Here is a 20,033-nt window from a genome sequence, read left to right on the forward strand (position 1 = left end):
AATAACTGTAATATAATTACAAAATATTAAAGTTGGTTTTAGCAAAATTAGTTTCATTTTCTGAGTACTCTGAACAGTAAAAATAATAATAATGAAATTGTGTTTTCTCAAAGTGATATTCTATTCATCGCATCTTTCATCAATCACAAATGTTATTACTCAATATAATTTCATACTCTATGATAGTCATAGGGAGTATTTTTATTATTATTATTTTTTTTTTCTTTAATTCAAACATCAACTATTTCATTCATCGATAAATTGGTAAAAATCATTTGACTCCACAAGTTTTACCTCTTACACCAATGCATCTTAACAACCCTAAAACATCCACTAGGTGATTTTTCAGTTGGATCCAACACAATCTAAAGTAAATTGTTGCATTTTTTACCATTGCGAGAATGAGTACATCCCAAGACTCAAAATATAACGCTCCTTAAACCACCTAATTCTACTACTAAATAACAAGATTACCTATTCCTAAACCATTAAAGTCATAGGGAGTATTATTTGCATGAAGCTGAAGATGATGTTCATATTATGTGGATGGACCCAACGTTTTTCTCCGGTTAAACTGTAGTATTGTGATTTTATTGTTTTTTCTCCAGACAATCAATGATTTAATTAATTAATTTAACTGTTTAAACAATTTTATAAAAATCACCTTTATCAATAAATATTTAAGAGAACATATCATAAAAGCATTGCAAACGAGTTTGTGGAATAATAATAAATTAGATTTTAACATGCACGTCCGTACGAATGTTTTTCTATTTTATAAATGTATTTGATATTATTAAAACTATTTTAATATAATTTATATTTTAGTGTTATATATTGTGTAATTCTATAATATTATTGTTTATATTTCTTATCCGGCATTATTAATATATAATATTATCATTTTGAGTTGAATATTTATTTACTTCATTACATTAATTTTGTCTATAATTTTATTCTTTAATATCTATGATTTTATCTTTTGTAAATTTGAAATATTATCATTTTGAATTGAATATTTATTTTCAAAATTTTATATTTTGTCGAGAATTTTTTTTTAAATTACACAACTATTTTTGAGTTTGGAACAATACATTAATTTTGAATTTGTTTTTGTTACTTCATTAATATATTATTTTATAAAATTTCTTTATTTTGGTAATATTTTAAAACAATTTGTCAACATATTTTGTTATAACTAAAATTAAAATAAATTCATAATTCAAATTTTATTTTTTATTAATATTTTAAATGAATTACAAAATTTCATAGTTTACTAATAACATATTTAAAATAAATATATATGAACTAAAAGTTAGTATATACTATTGTATTTTTGTATATACAATTTTTTAAACAATATATTTTTGTGAGTTTCAAAATATATAAAGGATAATATATAGCTGTAGGTATAAAAGTTTAACCTATGTTAATATATTTAATTTTGTATAGAAATATTATATAGTTTACTAATTTTAACCTATTATACTGATGAGTGATAATTTATTTAAATGAAAATTTTAAAATATATATATTTTTATTTTACCTATTTAATAATTTTTTTCATATTTAAGTCATATAGTGCTGCTATTTTTATATAATACAGAATATATTATAGAATTTAACAAAAATTAACATAGAAATTTATTTTCTTGTTTTATAATAAAATTTTAATTAGACTGATTTATAATAATATTTTATTACTAATTACGAATTTATTAATGTGTTATTTTCTAAAAATATTTAAATTCTTAACTAAGATTTTGTTATATTTTTCTCAACAGATTTAGTTATAATTTTAAAAAAAATTATAGTTGGTTTATTATTTATTTAAATAATCAAATATGTCATATTAACTAATTCTTTAAGTGATCATATTATGACTTTTTAATAATAGATAAAATAAGACCCTAAATTAATAGATTAGATATGTTGTCAATTCAAGTTAACAGTTTCGGTAAAGAAAAAAAAAGGGCTGACAGAATAATTACAAAATAAAACGATTTAATCCATTCCAATCAGCCCTTACCATCCAAATTTATGTATGATAAAAAAAATATTTAAGCTGGTCAGATTTACACTATGTAAACTATATATAAACAGTCTGATTTAGTAGATTAATATTATAAATTTTATGTTTTTATTATATATGATATTCTTTTGAAACCTTATTAACAAGGAAAACTTTGGTATAAAACTGATTTTAACTGTAACAAGGAAAAAATTCGTATAAAACTGATTTAGACTATTGACAAAAAAAAACTGATTTTGACTAAATATTCTAGCATTAAATAAATACGTAAACTTAGAATGACCCAATAGAAATGTAAATATGATAGGTAGTTAGGTACACTAAGTTAAGAAAATTGAATATGAAAAAAAAAACAGAAGGTACTACAAATAGGCAAGTGTAGTACACCAAGACCACACAATGAATGCTTCATTCTTTTGTACTTATATACTTTCGGTTAATGGAATTAAAAGTTGGTAGTCTTTTTTCCACGTTAGGTGTTAGTAACCTTCCTAAAGTTTTTCTTCATTCTATTGGAATTAGTATCGGTAATGCACTAACTTTTAATGCTCTCGTTTGCTTTACGCAAACTTCATCTCCTCATCTTCCTCCTCCCAATCTATGCTTTCTTGCGTTCTATAAATAATCAAGAACGCACCATCTTACTTCTCATTCTACAAACAAACATCTAATTCCTCATTTTTATCTAATTCGGATCAAAGCTTTTCGGTTCGATTTATCTACTTGTAGCCATGTCTCAGGTAGTTTTGCCTTTCACCTCTCCTTTTTCTTCTTTATTTTTTGATCTCTGCTTCCTTTTGGTTTTACGTCTGCTTATTGACAACAACGATGACTTCAAGCAATAGATGTCTTTTCATGTTCGTTGCCAAAAGATGCTAACAATTCTTTAGGATTAACGTTCATCAATTTTTTAGTAATCTGCCGATTCAACCGATACATATGGACGGTTAATATTTTGAACTAAATGATATTAAATCATGAAATAGAAGAAATAGATTAATTGGTCTTGGCACCATCTGTATTTCAAACGTTTGAGTGTCAGTTTAAGGTCTTTTAAGATATTGGAGTTTATTTGTTAAAGTACAAATAATAAAACGTAAAGTTAATTGTTAGTTAATGAAAAGCCCTTGATGTATTACCAATACATGCAGACCGTGGTCCTCAAAGTTGGTATGTCATGCCAAGGATGCGTTGGTGCCGTCAATAGAGTCCTAGGCAAAATGGAAGGTATTTTCTCTAAATTTTTATTTCATATGTATTTTATATTAATTCTTCTTATATATTAGTTATACACACATCACATATATAAATATAATTCATGTGTGCTGTATACTAAACCTTCTAGAATCTATCAAACAATTTCAGGTGTTGAGTCATTTGACATTGATATAAAGGAACAAAAGGTGACAGTGAAAGGTAGAGTTGAGCCTGAGGCAGTTTTTCAAACAGTTTCCAAGACTGGAAAAAAGACTTCTTACTGGCCCGTGGAGACTGAGGCTGAGCCTAAAGCCGAGGTTGAGCCTAAGGCGGAGACTGAGACAAATGCTGAAGCTGAGACCAAGACTGAAGGTAAGGTTGTTGAGGTACTGGATGCTAAGGTTGATGCTACTAAGGTCGAGCCTGAGGCTAATGTTGAACCGAAATTCGCAGAAACGGAGACTAAGACCGAGGGTAAGGCTGATGATGAGGTACTTGATGCCAAGGTTGATCCTAAGGTCGATGCTAAGGCTGACGTTGAACCGAAACTCGTTGAAGCCGAGACTAAGCCACCACAAGTTTAATTACTAAAGATTGTAATGATGCTTTCAATCCATATTTGCAATGTTTCTTATTATCTTATGTTTATCTGTTCTTGTAATAACTAAGAAATGTATCCGATTTAGTCAAAAATGTTTTCTCTAAACAATATGCTCGACCCATGTAGTACCGACTTCAATTTAACTAAATATAGACATCAGAAATCTTAACCGATCGCATTCTTCGGTATGTCAAAGGAACCATATCGCATGGTCTGCAACTCAACCGATCAGCTCCTACAAGTTTGATCGACTACACATAGGCCTAGGCATATTTCTCGGATCCGAAGATCCAAACCGGTAATTACCTGAAAAATCGGGTTTCGGATCGGATTCGGATATAGAAAAATACCCGGTCGGATAAGGTTTAAAACCTGTTCGGGTACCGGATCGGATACGGGTATTATCCAGAATCCGTACGGGTATCCGAAAGATCCGAATTAAACCTTAATTAAGATAACCCTAGTAATCTGTTATGCTTATTTTCATTTTAAAGATTAAACTTTGCTTTGGTTATATTAAAATGGTTATGTTATTTTATTGTATTGTAATTTTAGTTATTTTTTAAATGTTTTTTTCGGATATTTAGAATATCTTCGGTTCTATCGGGTTAAATGGTTTGGTATATTCAAAAAACCGGACCGAATTTGTTAATATTTTGGTTACTACGGATGTAACCGGATCTGAACCGGATCCGACAGGTACCGAACCGTAATTTTAAATTATCCGAACGGTACCAATTTCTCTAGTTCCGAAATATCCGAAATCCAAAAAATCCGACCCGGATCCGAACCAGTTATCCGAATGCCCAGGCCTAACTACACAGATGCAGATTGGGCTGGTTGCCCAACAACTAGAAGATCCACATCCGGATATTGTGTCTTTCTGGGTGACACACTCATCTCATGGTCCTCTAAGCGTCAAAACACAATATCCAGATCTAGCGCTGAGGCTGAATATAGAGGTGTTGCCAATGGAGTGTCTGAAGCAACATGGCTACGAAATCTTCTCCTTGAGCTCAAGTGTCCACTTCACCGTGCAACCATTGTTTACTGCGACAATGTAAGTGCCGTGTATCTCTCGACGAACCCTGTAAAGCACCAGCGGACAAAACATGTTGAACTTGACATACATTTTGTCCGAGAGAAAGTTGCACTTGGACAAGTACGGGTCATACATGTCCCGTCTTCGATGCAGTATGCCGATATCTTCACAAAAGGACTCCCATTGCCACTCTTCCTCGAGTTCAAGTCCAGTCTGAGCGTCCGTGAACCTCCCGCTCGGACTGAGGGGATGTGTTAGAACATATATATAGACATACGAATATACCCTTGTATAGGATTAGGGTTTACTATGTAAAGCTATATATAGAGTCCTTAATAATACAAGGAGGGCATCGAGCTCTACCTATTATACACAAACTTACAGTACAAACATATCACGAAGCCATGGCAAACATGACGACTGAGTTTATGGCTTTATGGGATGGGATTTCTACTGATCGTAAGTTGAATCCTTCACCTTTCAGCTCACTCTAATGCAGTCTAGAGCATGCTCTACTTGGATACAGTAGTTTTTAAATGAGTATAATGGTTGCTTTGTAGCGAATGTGAGGGTGATGGTACTTGCTGCAACAAACAGACCATCAGAGCTTGATGAAGCAATATTGAGGCGTCTTCCTCAAGCCTTTGATATTGGAATGCCTGACCGTAAGGAGAAATATGAGATATTGAAAGTGGTGCTGAAAGGAGAAAGGGCGGAGCCCGATATTGACTACGATCACGTAGCTCGTCTATGCGAAGGCTGCACCGGATAGGACATCTTTGAGCTTTGCGAGAAAGCAACTTACTTCCCTATCAGAGAAATCCTAGAGAAAGAGGGAAAAGGGAGACCATGTCCTGTAAGTTTCATATGAAAATGTTCAATGTTGTTGCATTCACCAAATTTGCAAGAGTGTTGATGTTGTGAGTTGCTATCATTTTGTTGTCAGGTACCTAGGCCATTGTCACAGTTGGATTTGGAGAAAGTTCTTGATTGGATTTGGAGAAAGTTCTTGCTATGTCGAAGAAGACGCAAGTTGCAGCAGGCGAGTACTGTGGGTTGAGAGGGTCAAGGGAACCAAATGAAGTGGAGACAGCTATAAGTGGAATCTCGAAGCTACTGGTCTCTCAGTTCATTAATCTTTCCTTTCTATTGATGTCACTATACAAGGTTAAAAGCAAGCGTACTAATGGCTTCTTCTTTTTTTTGGGGGAGGGGGGAATAAATTTTGGAACTGCAACTACATAATATTATGTGGGCATGAGCTATGTACTATACATTAGATGCTCAGATTTGGGGCCACATAAACATTATGTGGGGTGGGGGGGAGGGTCTCTAAATCGAGCTCCCCTTCCCTTTCTATCGATGTCACTATACAATGTTAAAAGCAACCGTACTAATGGCTTATTCTTTTTTTTTGGGGGGGGGGGGGGGGGGGGCAATTAATGACTATGAATAATAAAGATTTGATAACAATTTTTGCATTCTTCTTCATTTTTGTTTAATTTTATATTATTAAAAAAATTAAACAATCACATTAACCATATAATAAAAAATTAAATTTTTTCTTATATATTATATTTCCAATTTTTTAAAATGACTTTAAATTACAAAAAATAAGGAAACATTATATGTTATATTTTAATTTTTTTAAAACGACTTTAAATTACAAAAATGAGGAAACATTATATTTTATATTTTTCTTATATGTTAGATTTTTTCTTATATGTTATATTTTTAATTTTTTAAACGACTTTAAATTACAAAAATGTAAGTTTTTCTTAAACATACGACTAAAAGCATTAAAATGACATGCATCAATTCGATGATTGATCTGAAACCTTTCAAAACCATATGGAAGATAAATATCAAAATAATTCAGCAGTAGAAACAATACCGTTCACTTTTTTTTCAAGAATGTGTTGGGTGGAAAAAATAAGGTTCTTGTGTCATAATTTATTTAATATTCAATCCGATCAACCATTGATATATTAATTATAGTTTATTTCCACAGTTTTTAATAAAAATTGATCCGATCCATCGGAAAGAAAGTATATAATAACAACAAAAAAATTGTAAATGTATAATTAAATGATCAAATATATAAAAAAAAATTATCGATAATATATATAAATAAACTCGCGCAGGTCTTATCCTAGTTGTATATTATATCTATATTAGCTGTTATATGTGTTAGGTCATCTCCAACAAGACACCAAAACACCAAATTTGGTGTGATTTTATCTCCAACAAAACACCAAATTTGACACCATCCCACCAAATTTGGTGTAACACTATTCATCACACCGAATCTTTAAAATACATATTTTAATATATTTCATTTAAAAATATAGTTTAATTACTATCAAATTTGTAATTAAACATAAATATATGGTATTAATTTTTTAAAAAATTTATTTTCACATTTGGTGTAATAATATTCATCATACAAAATTTCTAAAATACATTTTAATATGTTTCATTTAATAATATAGATCAATTACTATCAAATTTGTAATTAAACATAAATAATATTATATTATTTGTATTTTGAATTTATTTTCATATAATTAAAATTTTAATTTAATTATTATATTCAAAATTACTATTATTATTTATCACTTACAAATAATAAAATATAAATATAATCTAGATGTAACAAAATTATTATTTATCAATTACAAATAATAGAAATATAAAAGTTTTAAAACTGAAAACATCAAATAATATATAATATTGCTTTTGGTGTAAGATTTGGTGTTATTGTTGGAGATGACAAAAAACAAATAACACCAAAACACCAAATTTGGTGTAATTTCAACATCAAATTTGGTGTCATTGTTGGAGGAGTACGAGAGAGCATACATCTTCATACACACACATATACAATTTGACCTCGAGCTCTCCTTGTCTCTCAAATTCATCGACCTCGTTAATTTTACCTTTTGTTCTTTAGCTTTTTTTTATAACGTTCACTGATCTTGTAAACACAATCATTATCAATATACAATTTTTTTAATTTAAACTTGATTCATCGTGTTCTAAGGATTTTGTGTTCACAAGTTATTTCTTCCGTAATTTACAAATACAAGTACTGTTGTAGGTTTCAGGAACCAAGAAAATTATCAATATGTACGTTTAACGCATCATCGATCATGTACATATGAAGCATATCCCACATACAAATAAAATTGGTGATTATTTGATTTTCTTAGGTCATATTGACTAACTATATATCAACCTTTTAATATATCTCAATCGTTTGCTTGTTTCTTATTAAGAAACCAAACCAGCAAAGGAACATGTGGATCTTTTACATGATGATCTAGTGAGTTCTTTAGAGAAAAATGCCACCCCGATATACTCTTATTGGCTGGAAATGATGATCACGAAGCTCTAACCCTTATGGGGTCGTTGATTCGTAGCAAGATTACTTAATTCAAGAAAATATAGAGGTTGCTTTCAAAATATTTTTTTTGGTTAAAAATAATCAGATTTTTATCAAGTTTATAAAATTAAAGAGTACATAAGTATTGAATAAAAGCAAAATCTGTAGGAATATATAGAAAACGCGTTGCGGATGAAAGTACGAAACTAAAAATAATACCAAGTTCGAGAAGGAAAAAAAAAACAATAAGCCAATAACAGTACATGGGCCACATAGCATTGATGTTATTGTCAACAATGATACTTGAGATATTGAAATGCTAAACTTTCTTGATCGTGAGGAGGATATGAATATATGATCATCAAATTAATATGGGAAATATTTTTGATTATGAGGAGGAGATATCGTGACCAAAAGAAAATAATTTAGTTACAACTAGTTCCATTATATATATTTGAAGACAGAAAAAAAAGTGTTCTTCCGAGATCTGAATTTATATACAATGTTTAGTGATAGATTTTGATTATTAATTTGTTGCCAAAGAAATTCACTTATACATTTAATTAATTAGAGAGACATACAATATATGTCTAGCTAAGATCCTCTTTTAGGTCAAACAAATGTATATATATAGAGAGAGGATCCAGAGTAATACTGATCTTGTCTTTACCATTTTGGATCCACTACAAGAAAACAGCGTAATTCTGACGGACATTCTGACGGAAAATGAGATCCTCGGAATATTCCGACGAATTTCCGAGGAAATTCCGAGGAAACCCAAAATTTGGGGTTCCTCGGAATTTCCTCGGAATATACCGAGGAAATCATATTTCCTCGGAATATTCCGAGGAAATACCGAGGAAATCATATTTCCTCGGAATATACCGATGAAATACCGAGGAAATCATATTTTTTTCGGAATTTCTATTAATTTATATTGTTCCTCGGAATTTCCTCGGAATATTCCGAGGAAATTCCGAGGAACACATGTTTGGGGTTTCAAAACATCAAATTTTTTTGCCCTATATCATTTCTTATACAAATGCAATGCATACCATTGAGGAATCTTTGTATAGATGATCATAAACCATGAAATAACAAAATTTCAAAACGAATTGTAAGTATTCCCTTTACCGTTCATTAAAGTGTATAAGTGTTTCTCTTATGTTGTGGGGATTTCGTTCATACAATCGGAAAAGTGTTATATAAGTGTTTCACTTAAACAAATTTTTGACTTCATAATCAGTCTAAGACACTTAATAAGGGTTATATAAGTGTTATTCAAACCGCAAAATGTTGTTTTCGGTTTAAAAACCCTACTTCCTCGGAAAAGCCTCGGAATATTCCGAGGAAATTCCGAGGAAAAACAAGTGTTCCTCGGAATTTCCTCGGAATATTCCGAGGCTTTTCCGACGATTCAGGGCTTTGCTTTTAGGGTTTCTGTTTCTTCGGAAAAGCCTCGGAATATTCGGAGGAAATTCCGAGGAACACTTGTTTTTCCTCGGAATATTCCGAGGCTTTTCCGAGGAAGTAGGGTTTTTAAACCGAAAACAACGTTTTGCGGTTTGAATAACACTTATATAACCCCTATTAAGTGTCTTAGACTGATTATGAAGTCAAAATTTGTTTAAGTGAAACACTTATATAACACTTTTCCGATTGTGTGAACGAAATCCCCACAACATAAGAGAAACACTTATACACTTTAATGAACGGTAAAGGGAATACTTACAATTCGTTTTGAAATTTTGTTATTTCATGGTTTATGATCATCTATACAAAGATTCCTCAATGGTATGCATTGCATTTGTATAAGAAATGATATAGGACAAAAAAATTTGATGTTTTGAAACCCCAAACATGTGTTCCTCGGAATTTCCTCGGAATATTCCGAGGAAATTCCGAGGAACAATATAAATTAATAGAAATACATGCACATGATATTCTTTTTCCTCGAATTAATGAAATTATTCCGAGGAAATTCCGACGGATATTTAAGTGGCCGTCGGAATTTTCTCGGAATATTTTCATTTAACCGGGCAAACAAGCCGCCAAATATTTCGCGAAAATTGAAATTGAAAATACTGAGGAAATTCCGACGGAAAATATCCGTCGGACCCTAGGTTTTATAAACTCGAAACACATCTTCTTCCCCATTTCTCTCTTCTTCCTCTCCGGCGATCTCTCTCTCCTTCCGGCGTTCTCCACCTTCTCTCGCGACGATATCTCCGGCGAATCCTCTCCATTCCCTTACAAATCATGTAAGGACCTTATCCCACTCTCTTATGTCCTATTTGTTAGGTTCTTAAGTAGATTTGATGATTTTAGAAGTTTTTTTATAGATTTTTGTTAGGGTGATTGGGTAGGATTGTGATTTGTTGTGTAATAGGTTTAGAATTGTGATTTGGTTGTGTTGAATTGATTTAGAATTTTTTTATAAATTTTTTATTATTTTTGTATTTACAAAACGTTTTTCTATATAAATTCGATTTTACAAAACGTTTTTTGTATATAAATTCGATTTTCGGATTTATAAAAGATGATTTCATATTTATAAAAATATTTATATTTATTAAAACTAATTTTGTATTTATAAAATATTTTTTTGATTTATAAACACTATTTTTTATTTTTGTATTTATAAAAACTATTTTTAAATATAAAAAACGTTTTTTGTATATAAATTCGATTTTTGGATTTATAAAAGATGATTTCATATTTTAAAACTAATTTTGTATTTATAAAATATTTTTTTGATTTATAAACACTATTTTATTATTTTTTGTATTTATAAAACCTATTTTGTATTTATAAAAAGATGATTTCATATCTATAAAAATATTTATATTTATAAAACTAATTTTGTATTTATAAAACATTTTTTGATTTATAAACACTATTTTATTATTTTTTTGTATTTATAAAAACTATTTTATTTTTATAAAAAGATGATTTCATATCTATAAAAATATTATATTTATTAAAACTAATTTTGTATTTATAAAACATTTTTTTTTATTTATAAACACTATTTTATTATTTTTTGTATTTTTAAAAAAATATTTTGTATTTATGAAAAGATGATTTCATATTTATAAAAATATTTATATTTATTAAAACTAATTTTGTATTTATAAAACATTTTTTTGATTTATAAACACTATTTTATTATTTTTTGTATTTATAAAAACTATTTTGTATTTATAAAAAGATGATTTCATATTTATAATAATATTTATATTTATTCTAACTAATTTTGTATTTATAAAACATTTTTTTATTTATAAAAACTATTTTATTATTTTTTGTATTTTAAATATGTTTTCTATTTTAATTTTAATTTTATATTTTCGAATTTCAATTTAAAAAAATAAATTTATATTTTTTTTTTTAATTTTGGAAATATTCCGAGGAAGTGTATCCCTCGGGATATTCCGACGACATCTTCCTCGGAATATTCCGAGGACTTTCCGACGAACTTGTGGTCCTCGGAATTTCCTCGGAAATTCATTTCCTCGGAATTCCGTCGGAAATTTCCGAGGGATTTCCGAGGAATAATGAATTTCCGAGAAGTTATTTCCGAGGACTTTTTTCGTCGGTATGTCGTCGGAATAGCGTTATTCCGACGACATACCGACGATTTTTTCCCTCAGTATGTCGCTGTTTTCTTGTAGTGATCATGTCCATCACTGCAGGTCCTGACTGCTACTTCAACTGCATGTTTCACTGCTTCAGCATCCATGCTTTCACCATCATCGTTCTGGATTAATTCAGATTAGATAGAAATTAATATCTATAAATCATTAGTGATAATTTTGAAGTATGGACTAGTATATAATGATGGTGAGGTAGATCAGTGTGTTTACATTTGATGAACCAACAGCATGCATGCTAAATGAGTCTGTACATGAAACCCTAGCTTCAACAACGTCAAGTCCAAGATCTTCAAAGGCTTCAAGAAGACAAACCAACATGCCCCCATCATTCTTCCTTGACGTTATATTTATCAAGAATTCATTCTCTAGGGTTTCCACTGTTACCTATCGCCAGTACAAAACCTCAAAATCAATTGAAGCTCCTTAATGTAAATGCGTCAAAGACCCAAAGGGTACATATACGTTTATATACCATGGGATCGGTAGGATCACAGAAGTATTGCTCAGACGTGGTCACATTGTTGATTTCTTCGACTTTCTTCTTAAGATTTTTGATATACTTTGATGCATCTGCTATGATCGATGTTTCGCTCTCCTGTAAAATACTATGAGATATCATTGGTATGGTCGAGCTTAGATTTTCAAGAAATTTTCGCATTTCGCTAATCATATTTTGGCTCTTTTACGTATCTTGTAATAAATATATGTTCATTATGGCTTGGAACGAATAATTATTAGTTGAAGACTGACAAAGAAGAAAATTCAAATAACAAATCTATTAGTCAATATCTAAGTTTAGTCACTGTAAAAATGTATATTACATACAAAGAAAAGGAGTAAAGTTTTATCTTTAATGAAAAATAAAAGAGATAGAATCACCCCTAAATTGGTGTGTGTGCGTGTGTGTGTGTTTCTGAATATGATTAATGGAATATCTATGATTTATGGTACATATATAAATAGTATGACTGACTGAATTGGTTTATGATTATGAATAGAGAATAGATCGAACCATATCAATATAAAGAAATAAAGTTAAAAATAGAGAATGGTGGAATCTAATTACAGCATGGGAGTTAGTGACTGAACGAAGCAATTGAAACTTATCACGCATAGAGGAATCACTCTTGTTCCGAGAAACCATTCTTCAATGCTTTAGCTTCTTCTTCTCCTCCTCTTCGGATTCTCTTCTATATATAGAGTAAGAAAGAGTAACTAGAGATATAAGTTTTATTCAATGTTATCGGGTCCTCTCGTCCCTCACATGTCAGCCTTATATTCTGATATGATCTCTTCATCGCTACAAAATGTGATATATACGGACAAATTCGTTTGGCATCTCGTGAGTTACTTGATTGCCTCTGTGTACACGTTATTCTATGTAACTATAATACTATATAATTATGCGAGAATTAATACTCTTTCCATTTTATAAAATAGACATTTTCATATATATTAAAAAATAATTGAAAATATATTCATGTTTTCATTAATTATATTTAATTAACTAATAATATTTGAAATAAATAAATTTATTTACTATATCAATGTATTTTATTATTAATATTTAGCTAAAAACTTAATATTTAATATATATTAATTATTTTTTAAAAATAATATAAATAAAAAATATATAATAAAAACAATAAATATTTGTAATATTTTTATATTTTTTTGTCAAATAATATTTTATATATTTATAAAAACTAAATTTTCTTTTAATTTACAGATTGGCGAATACCCGCAATTAAAATTCAACAGACCTACATCACCTCCACTTAAAACAAACGCAGTCTACACCAGTAACTCAAAATTTTCAAGCCGATCGACCTACATCCACCCCGCAACGGGTCAAATAGGACAGGACCGTGGATAATGGACTCATAATCCCAACACTATACCTAGCTAATATATTTACATAAATTCTATTTTTACTTCCTTCCTTGGTTCTAACAGAATAATCTGCAACAAATGAATTCTCAATATCTTTTCTAACTGGTGATAATCTAGTGGAAACCTTAACTATTTCATTCCATTCCATTCATAACTAAAACTGATACATCCATCACGTTTAAACACAGCATTTCCAATTGTGAACCGCAAAAAATTCAAATGCACCTTCATGACATTCCATCAATTGTCTTTTTAACAAAATACTATATCATTAACCGGTCCAATTTTTGTGACACTATTTCATATGCTCAAAATCTATATTTATCGCCATTGCCTCATCTTAATTAATTAATTGGTCTTGGCCAACTCTCTTCAACGCTTTATAAACATTTGTGCGTGAGTATATGTAAAGCTTCCTGAAATGAAGAAATGGCGCAAATATTTTGTTTTTTTAAAACGAAGTAAACCAAGAGCTCTCTATGGAGGAAGAAATAAAACTGTAAAATATTTATACATATATATAATACTGAAATGTGAGCATAGAAAGAAGTGAACGAAGAGGATAAAAGCAAACAGAAGAATGTTTGTCTGTCATTTTGGAATGCCTCCAAACACACCTCACGGGGATCTTTATTAGTTCCCTCATGCACCACTCCTCACTATCCGCCATCTAATTGGTGTATAATATTATATACTTAAATACAATAAATATGTACCTTATATTATATATGCATGCATTCATAAAACATACACACCGATCCTAGCGAGCACCATTGCAAGATGATCTACACATACTACATTTTCCAACTTTTATTGTAAAATACTACCAAGACCATATATGTACACATTTACAACGTAATAAATGTACACATTTACACCGATTAAATGCAAGCACAAATCAATTTAATTATCAAAGTATATATCATATACGTACACAAAGTTTCGTCATTTAAAAAAAAACATTCAAAATAGTATTTGAGGCATATGCGTATGCATCTGAGCGCATATATATGTCATGAGAAATGTGATGAGTAGAAAATATGGAATTGTCTATTTATTCCACGACATATAAGAGTATACCCATCAATTCACATGTGTGCCGGTTAATCATCATCACAAAATAACACTGCAGAATAGACAAGCCTGTCTTCTCACGTATAGCCTCGTAGATATCCTACTATTTCTACTTTTACAGTCTGCTTTCTCCTCTTTAATTATTTTTAATTAAAAACGATAGATAATATGTGATTTTAATTGCTCGGAATTGCCAAAGAAATGACACTCACGTGATTTTCACTTCGGGAAATACATTCATATCCACATGCACAATTTGACAATCAATATTTTTTTGAAAAACAAATCCGTTTAATCTCTAAACCTGGGAAATAAATGTTTCGTTGCCCCCCGTAGAGTGTATTGTAGATACTAGAGAGAAAGGGACGTGAGCCTTTGATCAGAATTATAGCCAAAGTGTGTATAGGCTGCAACGAGTGTTTAGAAGACATGCGATATACTTACATCAAAAGATATGATACTGGTTTGCCTATTTATACACTTGAATTCAAATGGAGTCAAGTTGCCATAATCTTCTACAAACAACAAAGTTAGCTCAGAAACAGATGTTATAATTTATCAAAACTACCAAGGTAAGGTACTAGTAGTCTCTTACTGTACATCTTAATATTAAATTATTATTAAAAATAGAAGAAAAATGGTTTTTTATCAAAATATTTTACAAAAATTTATGGAAATTCTGATCAGTTTGTTATTTTATAATTAGTTCAGTTCTTTAAATTTAACATTTATTGATATTATTTGAATATATTTCACATTGATAATGTTCTAATATACTATTTTCTATCTTTTTAGTTGATTGGTATAAAACTAAATAAAATAACCAAGTGATTTTGGTTTACTGGTAACGAATTTACAGTTGTGAGTACCATTCTGATTCAATTTTTTTTGGCCATTCGAAACCCTTTAAGTGGTAAAAAAACACTATCTTGCTGACTTTATGTTGATTAATGTTTAGGTTTAAAAAACCTTTGAAATTACATCACAGTTATCAAAAAAAATATAGAACTAAATTAACGAATATATTGAATATAATATATTCATTTCTTCCTTTTCCCCTGTATATTAATACATCTGTAATAAAAAAAAAAACAAAATACAAAAATGTAAGAGAGTCTCGTGTTTGTGACTGCTATATTTTCTTTTGTCTGCTCCCTCATATGTATTGTATCCCTTATTCGAATCAAATATCATTTCATGACACCTAAATGCTGATATTTATAATATTTTGATATTAGCAAAAACTGAAAAAATCATTATTTTGCATAGGCCTGAGAAGAGATCATTAGAGACGGCTTCCGGGAACATGGTTCGTGTTATATTTAGCTTCGGTAATTAACTTCCATTTATCTATCTAATATTCCACGATTGACGATGTTAAGTTTCGTTGTCCCGCTTCGATTATAAATGACCTTGACTATGTTATTCAACATAATTTGTTTGACATTTTTGACTAAAAATAATTTGTTTGACATTTTTGACTAAAAATATTGCAGTTAGGAATTATAATACGAAATTCCTCTATGATTTACAGCTTTAATCCACATATATTATTGTCAGTTGCCCATGTTTCTCCTCCAAGATGTGATTTTTCAGGGAAGTGATTGAAACTTTAGAATCGAAATGACAACTAAACATCGAGAACATATTGAACTCCACATGCTGTGATAAAGTGGTGGGCAAGGCGTAGTTAAATATTTTTCCGAGGTTAAGGCCTCATTGAAACAAAATCACAGTAATATAGAAAGTTTGAATTTAATTTTCAAACTCGAATAGACAGTGTGATGAATTTTTTTTTGAAAAATTTCACTAGAAGTAATATTATATGTAGTTTTACCGGAACTCACTGAATTAGTTGGCAGAGCATATAAAATAAACATATTGAAAGCCTTCTAAAAAAAACATTGAAGACATACCTTAACAATAATGTACAAAAACAAACCCATTCCATCTACCCCACTTACTCCTTCTAAGTGACAAAAATAATCTTAGAGAATTAGGTCACGGGGCGGCTTTATGCTATATATCAAACATCAGTCTTTGTTTCCTTTTGAAATAATTTTGTTTTTCTATTATTTGTTTTGACATGGCACATATAAACATATTATAGAAATGAAAAAAATATCCGATTAGCTTTTGAAGAGTATTAGGGTATATTACACTGTGCGTGTTCTAAGCTATATCATGAATCAACATTAAAAAAAAGATATCATGAATCCTTCAAGGAGTGATCATTATGAAACTGAATATTCATGTCATTGACAAATGTCTCGCTGATATACTTTAATTTTTTTATGAATCGAGACAACCAATAGCCGGAAATCTGAATTTTATGAATCTGGTATATGGTATTTTTAAAAAGATATAGTTTTGATTTTCAGTTTAATCATCTTTATTGAGTTTAAAACCTACAAATCTATTAGTTTTAATGCGCCGTTAAAAATATATACCAGTTTTAAGGTTTCAACTTTCAAACCAGAATAGTCCTTATATTTTAATGGGACTAGATCTTTTCTCCGCGCTACGAGCGGATAATATATTTAAATTTATTACATTTATCATTTTATTTATATGTGAATTTTTGTATATTAAATTATATATAACTAATTTTTAAATTTGATTTTTTTTTTATATTTTTAGTTTGACGTAAGTATTTCTATAATATGTAACACAATTAACTAATAAAATATAAAGAATCAAGTCCGAGATTTTAGAGTTATGTAAAAAAATATAATTATGTATAGAACATAAATTATCTTAGTTTAAAAGATTGGAATCTTATCTCGAATAAATTTACAAAAAGAAAAAGTATTCCAATAACCTACTTAAAATATAAAACCCCCTTTTAAAAAAAAGCGTACTAAATAATATTTTTTTACGTGTAATAGTTGAAAACTGACAATTGAATATCGATCTAGAATATTATTTTAATATATCTAATGGTAAAATATTAATTGTAATAAACAAATTTTGAATTTTGAATATTACATGAATTAGAAGTCTTTAAAATCTAAAATCTATTTTATTAACATAATATATTTTTATTCATTTATTATTTTGATGTTACAAAATATTGCTTTAGTTTTATTTTGATATTATTTTTTTTATAATTTAGTTTCTTTTTAAGTAATTTTAAAATTACTGAGAATATAATATATTTAAAATTAATTATTTAAATATATCCAAATATGATGTCTCATTTTTATGTGTGTTTGCGTTGAGCATATTTAATTGTTGTTTATATATTTAATAACACCTTGTTGCGTGTCGTTCTATAGTTTTAATAAATGTGTTGTCAAGTCATTTTTATTACTACTAACATTATTTTTAGTGATTTGTGATTACGTATTTTTAACGTTATGTATTATATATTATCGTATATTTTCTAACTCTTCATGCTTGCCCTTTTTTTGGAATCATTTTAATTAGATAATAGGTTTAAAGATGTAAATAAAACTGTGTATGTTGTAAATTTAGACTTTTTAGTGTAATTGAGCACTATCAATTATGGAAATTATTGTGACAACCCGTCCCGTGGACCACCTGTCCCGTAGACCTCAGTCTCACAGCGCTGCAGCGAATCGATCCAAACCCCTCTCTTATGAGTTCTCACTAACTCTATAATTGCGGACGATAGTCTCTTCTTTTGTAAAGCGCAGAAAGAAGAGTGTCAAACTATCCTCAGGATTTTAAAGGAATACGAGGTAGTATCAGGACAACTTATAAATTTTGATAAATCGTCCATCCAATTTGGCCACAAAATTGAAGAATCGGTTAGACAGGAGTTAAGGGATATTATGGGAATCCAGAATATAGGAGGCATGGGATCTTACTTAGGGTTACCGGAAAATCTTGGAGGATCCAAAATACAAGTTTTTAGTTTTGTCCTGGACAGACTAAATAACAGAGTCAATGGTTGGACTTTTAGGTTTTTCACAAAAGGAGGTAAGGAAGTGATTATTAAATCAGTGGTTACTGCATTACCAAATCATGTGATGTCCTGTTATCGCCTGCCTAAGGCAACTGTTAAAAAACTGACGAGTGCGGTAGCGCAATTTTGGTGGAGTCCAGGGGGGAGTACAAGAGGTATGCACTGGAAATATACTTAAAACCGAAATTGTAAATATAGACATACTTTTAGAAGAAAAATAGAAGAAATAGAAGAAAAATAGAAGTTATCCCTTAGACATACTTGTAAAAATAGTAGTCTCTTACTGTACATCTTAATATTAAATTATTATTAAAAATAGAAGAAAAATGGTTTTTTATCAAAATATTTTACAAAAATTTATGGAAATTCTGATCAGTTTGTTATTTTATAATTAGTTCAGTTCTTTAAATTTAACATTTATTGATATTATTTGAATATATTTCACATTGATAATGTTCTAATATACTATTTTCTATCTTTTTAGTTGATTGGTATAAAACTAAATAAAATAACCAAGTGATTTTGGTTTACTGGTAACGAATTTACAGTTGTGAGTACCATTCTGATTCAATTTTTTTTGGCCATTCGAAACCCTTTAAGTGGTAAAAAAACACTATCTTGCTGACTTTATGTTGATTAATGTTTAGGTTTAAAAAACCTTTGAAATTACATCACAGTTATCAAAAAAAATATAGAACTAAATTAACGAATATATTGAATATAATATATTCATTTCTTCCTTTTCCCCTGTATATTAATACATCTGTAATAAAAAAAAAAAACAAAATACAAAAATGTAAGAGAGTCTCGTGTTTGTGACTGCTATATTTTCTTTTGTCTGCTCCCTCATATGTATTGTATCCCTTATTCGAATCAAATATCATTTCATGACACCTAAATGCTGATATTTATAATATTTTGATATTAGCAAAAACTGAAAAAATCATTATTTTGCATAGGCCTGAGAAGAGATCATTAGAGACGGCTTCCGGGAACATGGTTCGTGTTATATTTAGCTTCGGTAATTAACTTCCATTTATCTATCTAATATTCCACGATTGACGATGTTAAGTTTCGTTGTCCCGCTTCGATTATAAATGACCTTGACTATGTTATTCAACATAATTTGTTTGACATTTTTGACTAAAAATAATTTGTTTGACATTTTTGACTAAAAATATTGCAGTTAGGAATTATAATACGAAATTCCTCTATGATTTAC

The 20,033-nt window shown here is 29.5% G+C and overlaps 2 protein-coding genes across 5 annotated transcripts; one reads left to right on the top strand and one right to left on the bottom strand.

Moving 5' to 3' along the window:
• Nucleotides 1-2,516: 2,516 nt before the first annotated feature.
• Nucleotides 2,517-3,949, top strand: LOC103863110 (copper transport protein CCH). Of its 2 annotated transcripts, XM_009140864.3 has the most exons (4): nt 2,517-2,772; nt 3,184-3,259; nt 3,398-3,601; nt 3,683-3,949. In XM_009140864.3, the coding sequence occupies exons 1-4, from the start codon at nt 2,764-2,766 to the stop codon at nt 3,811-3,813; spliced, it is 420 nt and encodes a 139-aa protein (XP_009139112.1). In that variant the 5' UTR covers nt 2,517-2,763; the 3' UTR covers nt 3,814-3,949. The 2 variants fall into 2 exon arrangements, with proteins under 2 accessions (XP_009139112.1, XP_009139111.1); XM_009140863.2 differs by having other exon boundaries at nt 2,518-2,772; nt 3,398-3,935.
• Nucleotides 3,950-6,522: 2,573 nt separating this feature from the next.
• Nucleotides 6,523-17,797, bottom strand: LOC103863111. 3 transcript variants are annotated; one of them, XM_018658394.2, is made up of 5 exons: nt 12,980-13,469; nt 12,386-12,508; nt 12,124-12,297; nt 11,937-12,017; nt 6,523-8,938 (listed from the first exon to the last, which is right to left on the bottom strand). In XM_018658394.2, the coding sequence occupies exons 1-5, from the start codon at nt 13,055-13,057 to the stop codon at nt 8,924-8,926; spliced, it is 471 nt and encodes a 156-aa protein (XP_018513910.1). In that variant the 5' UTR covers nt 13,058-13,469; the 3' UTR covers nt 6,523-8,923. The 3 variants fall into 3 exon arrangements, with proteins under 3 accessions (XP_018513910.1, XP_033146561.1, XP_009139113.1); XM_033290670.1 differs by lacking the exon at nt 6,523-8,938 and adding an exon at nt 11,573-11,859 and having other exon boundaries at nt 11,914-12,017; nt 12,980-17,797; XM_009140865.3 differs by lacking the exon at nt 6,523-8,938 and having other exon boundaries at nt 11,617-12,017; nt 12,980-13,452.
• Between the last annotated feature and the right edge of the window lie 2,236 nt (nt 17,798-20,033).

Source organism: Brassica rapa, chromosome A04 (genome assembly GCF_000309985.2).
Source record: "Brassica rapa cultivar Chiifu-401-42 chromosome A04, CAAS_Brap_v3.01, whole genome shotgun sequence".
In the NCBI taxonomy this organism is placed as follows: domain Eukaryota; kingdom Viridiplantae; phylum Streptophyta; class Magnoliopsida; order Brassicales; family Brassicaceae; genus Brassica; species Brassica rapa.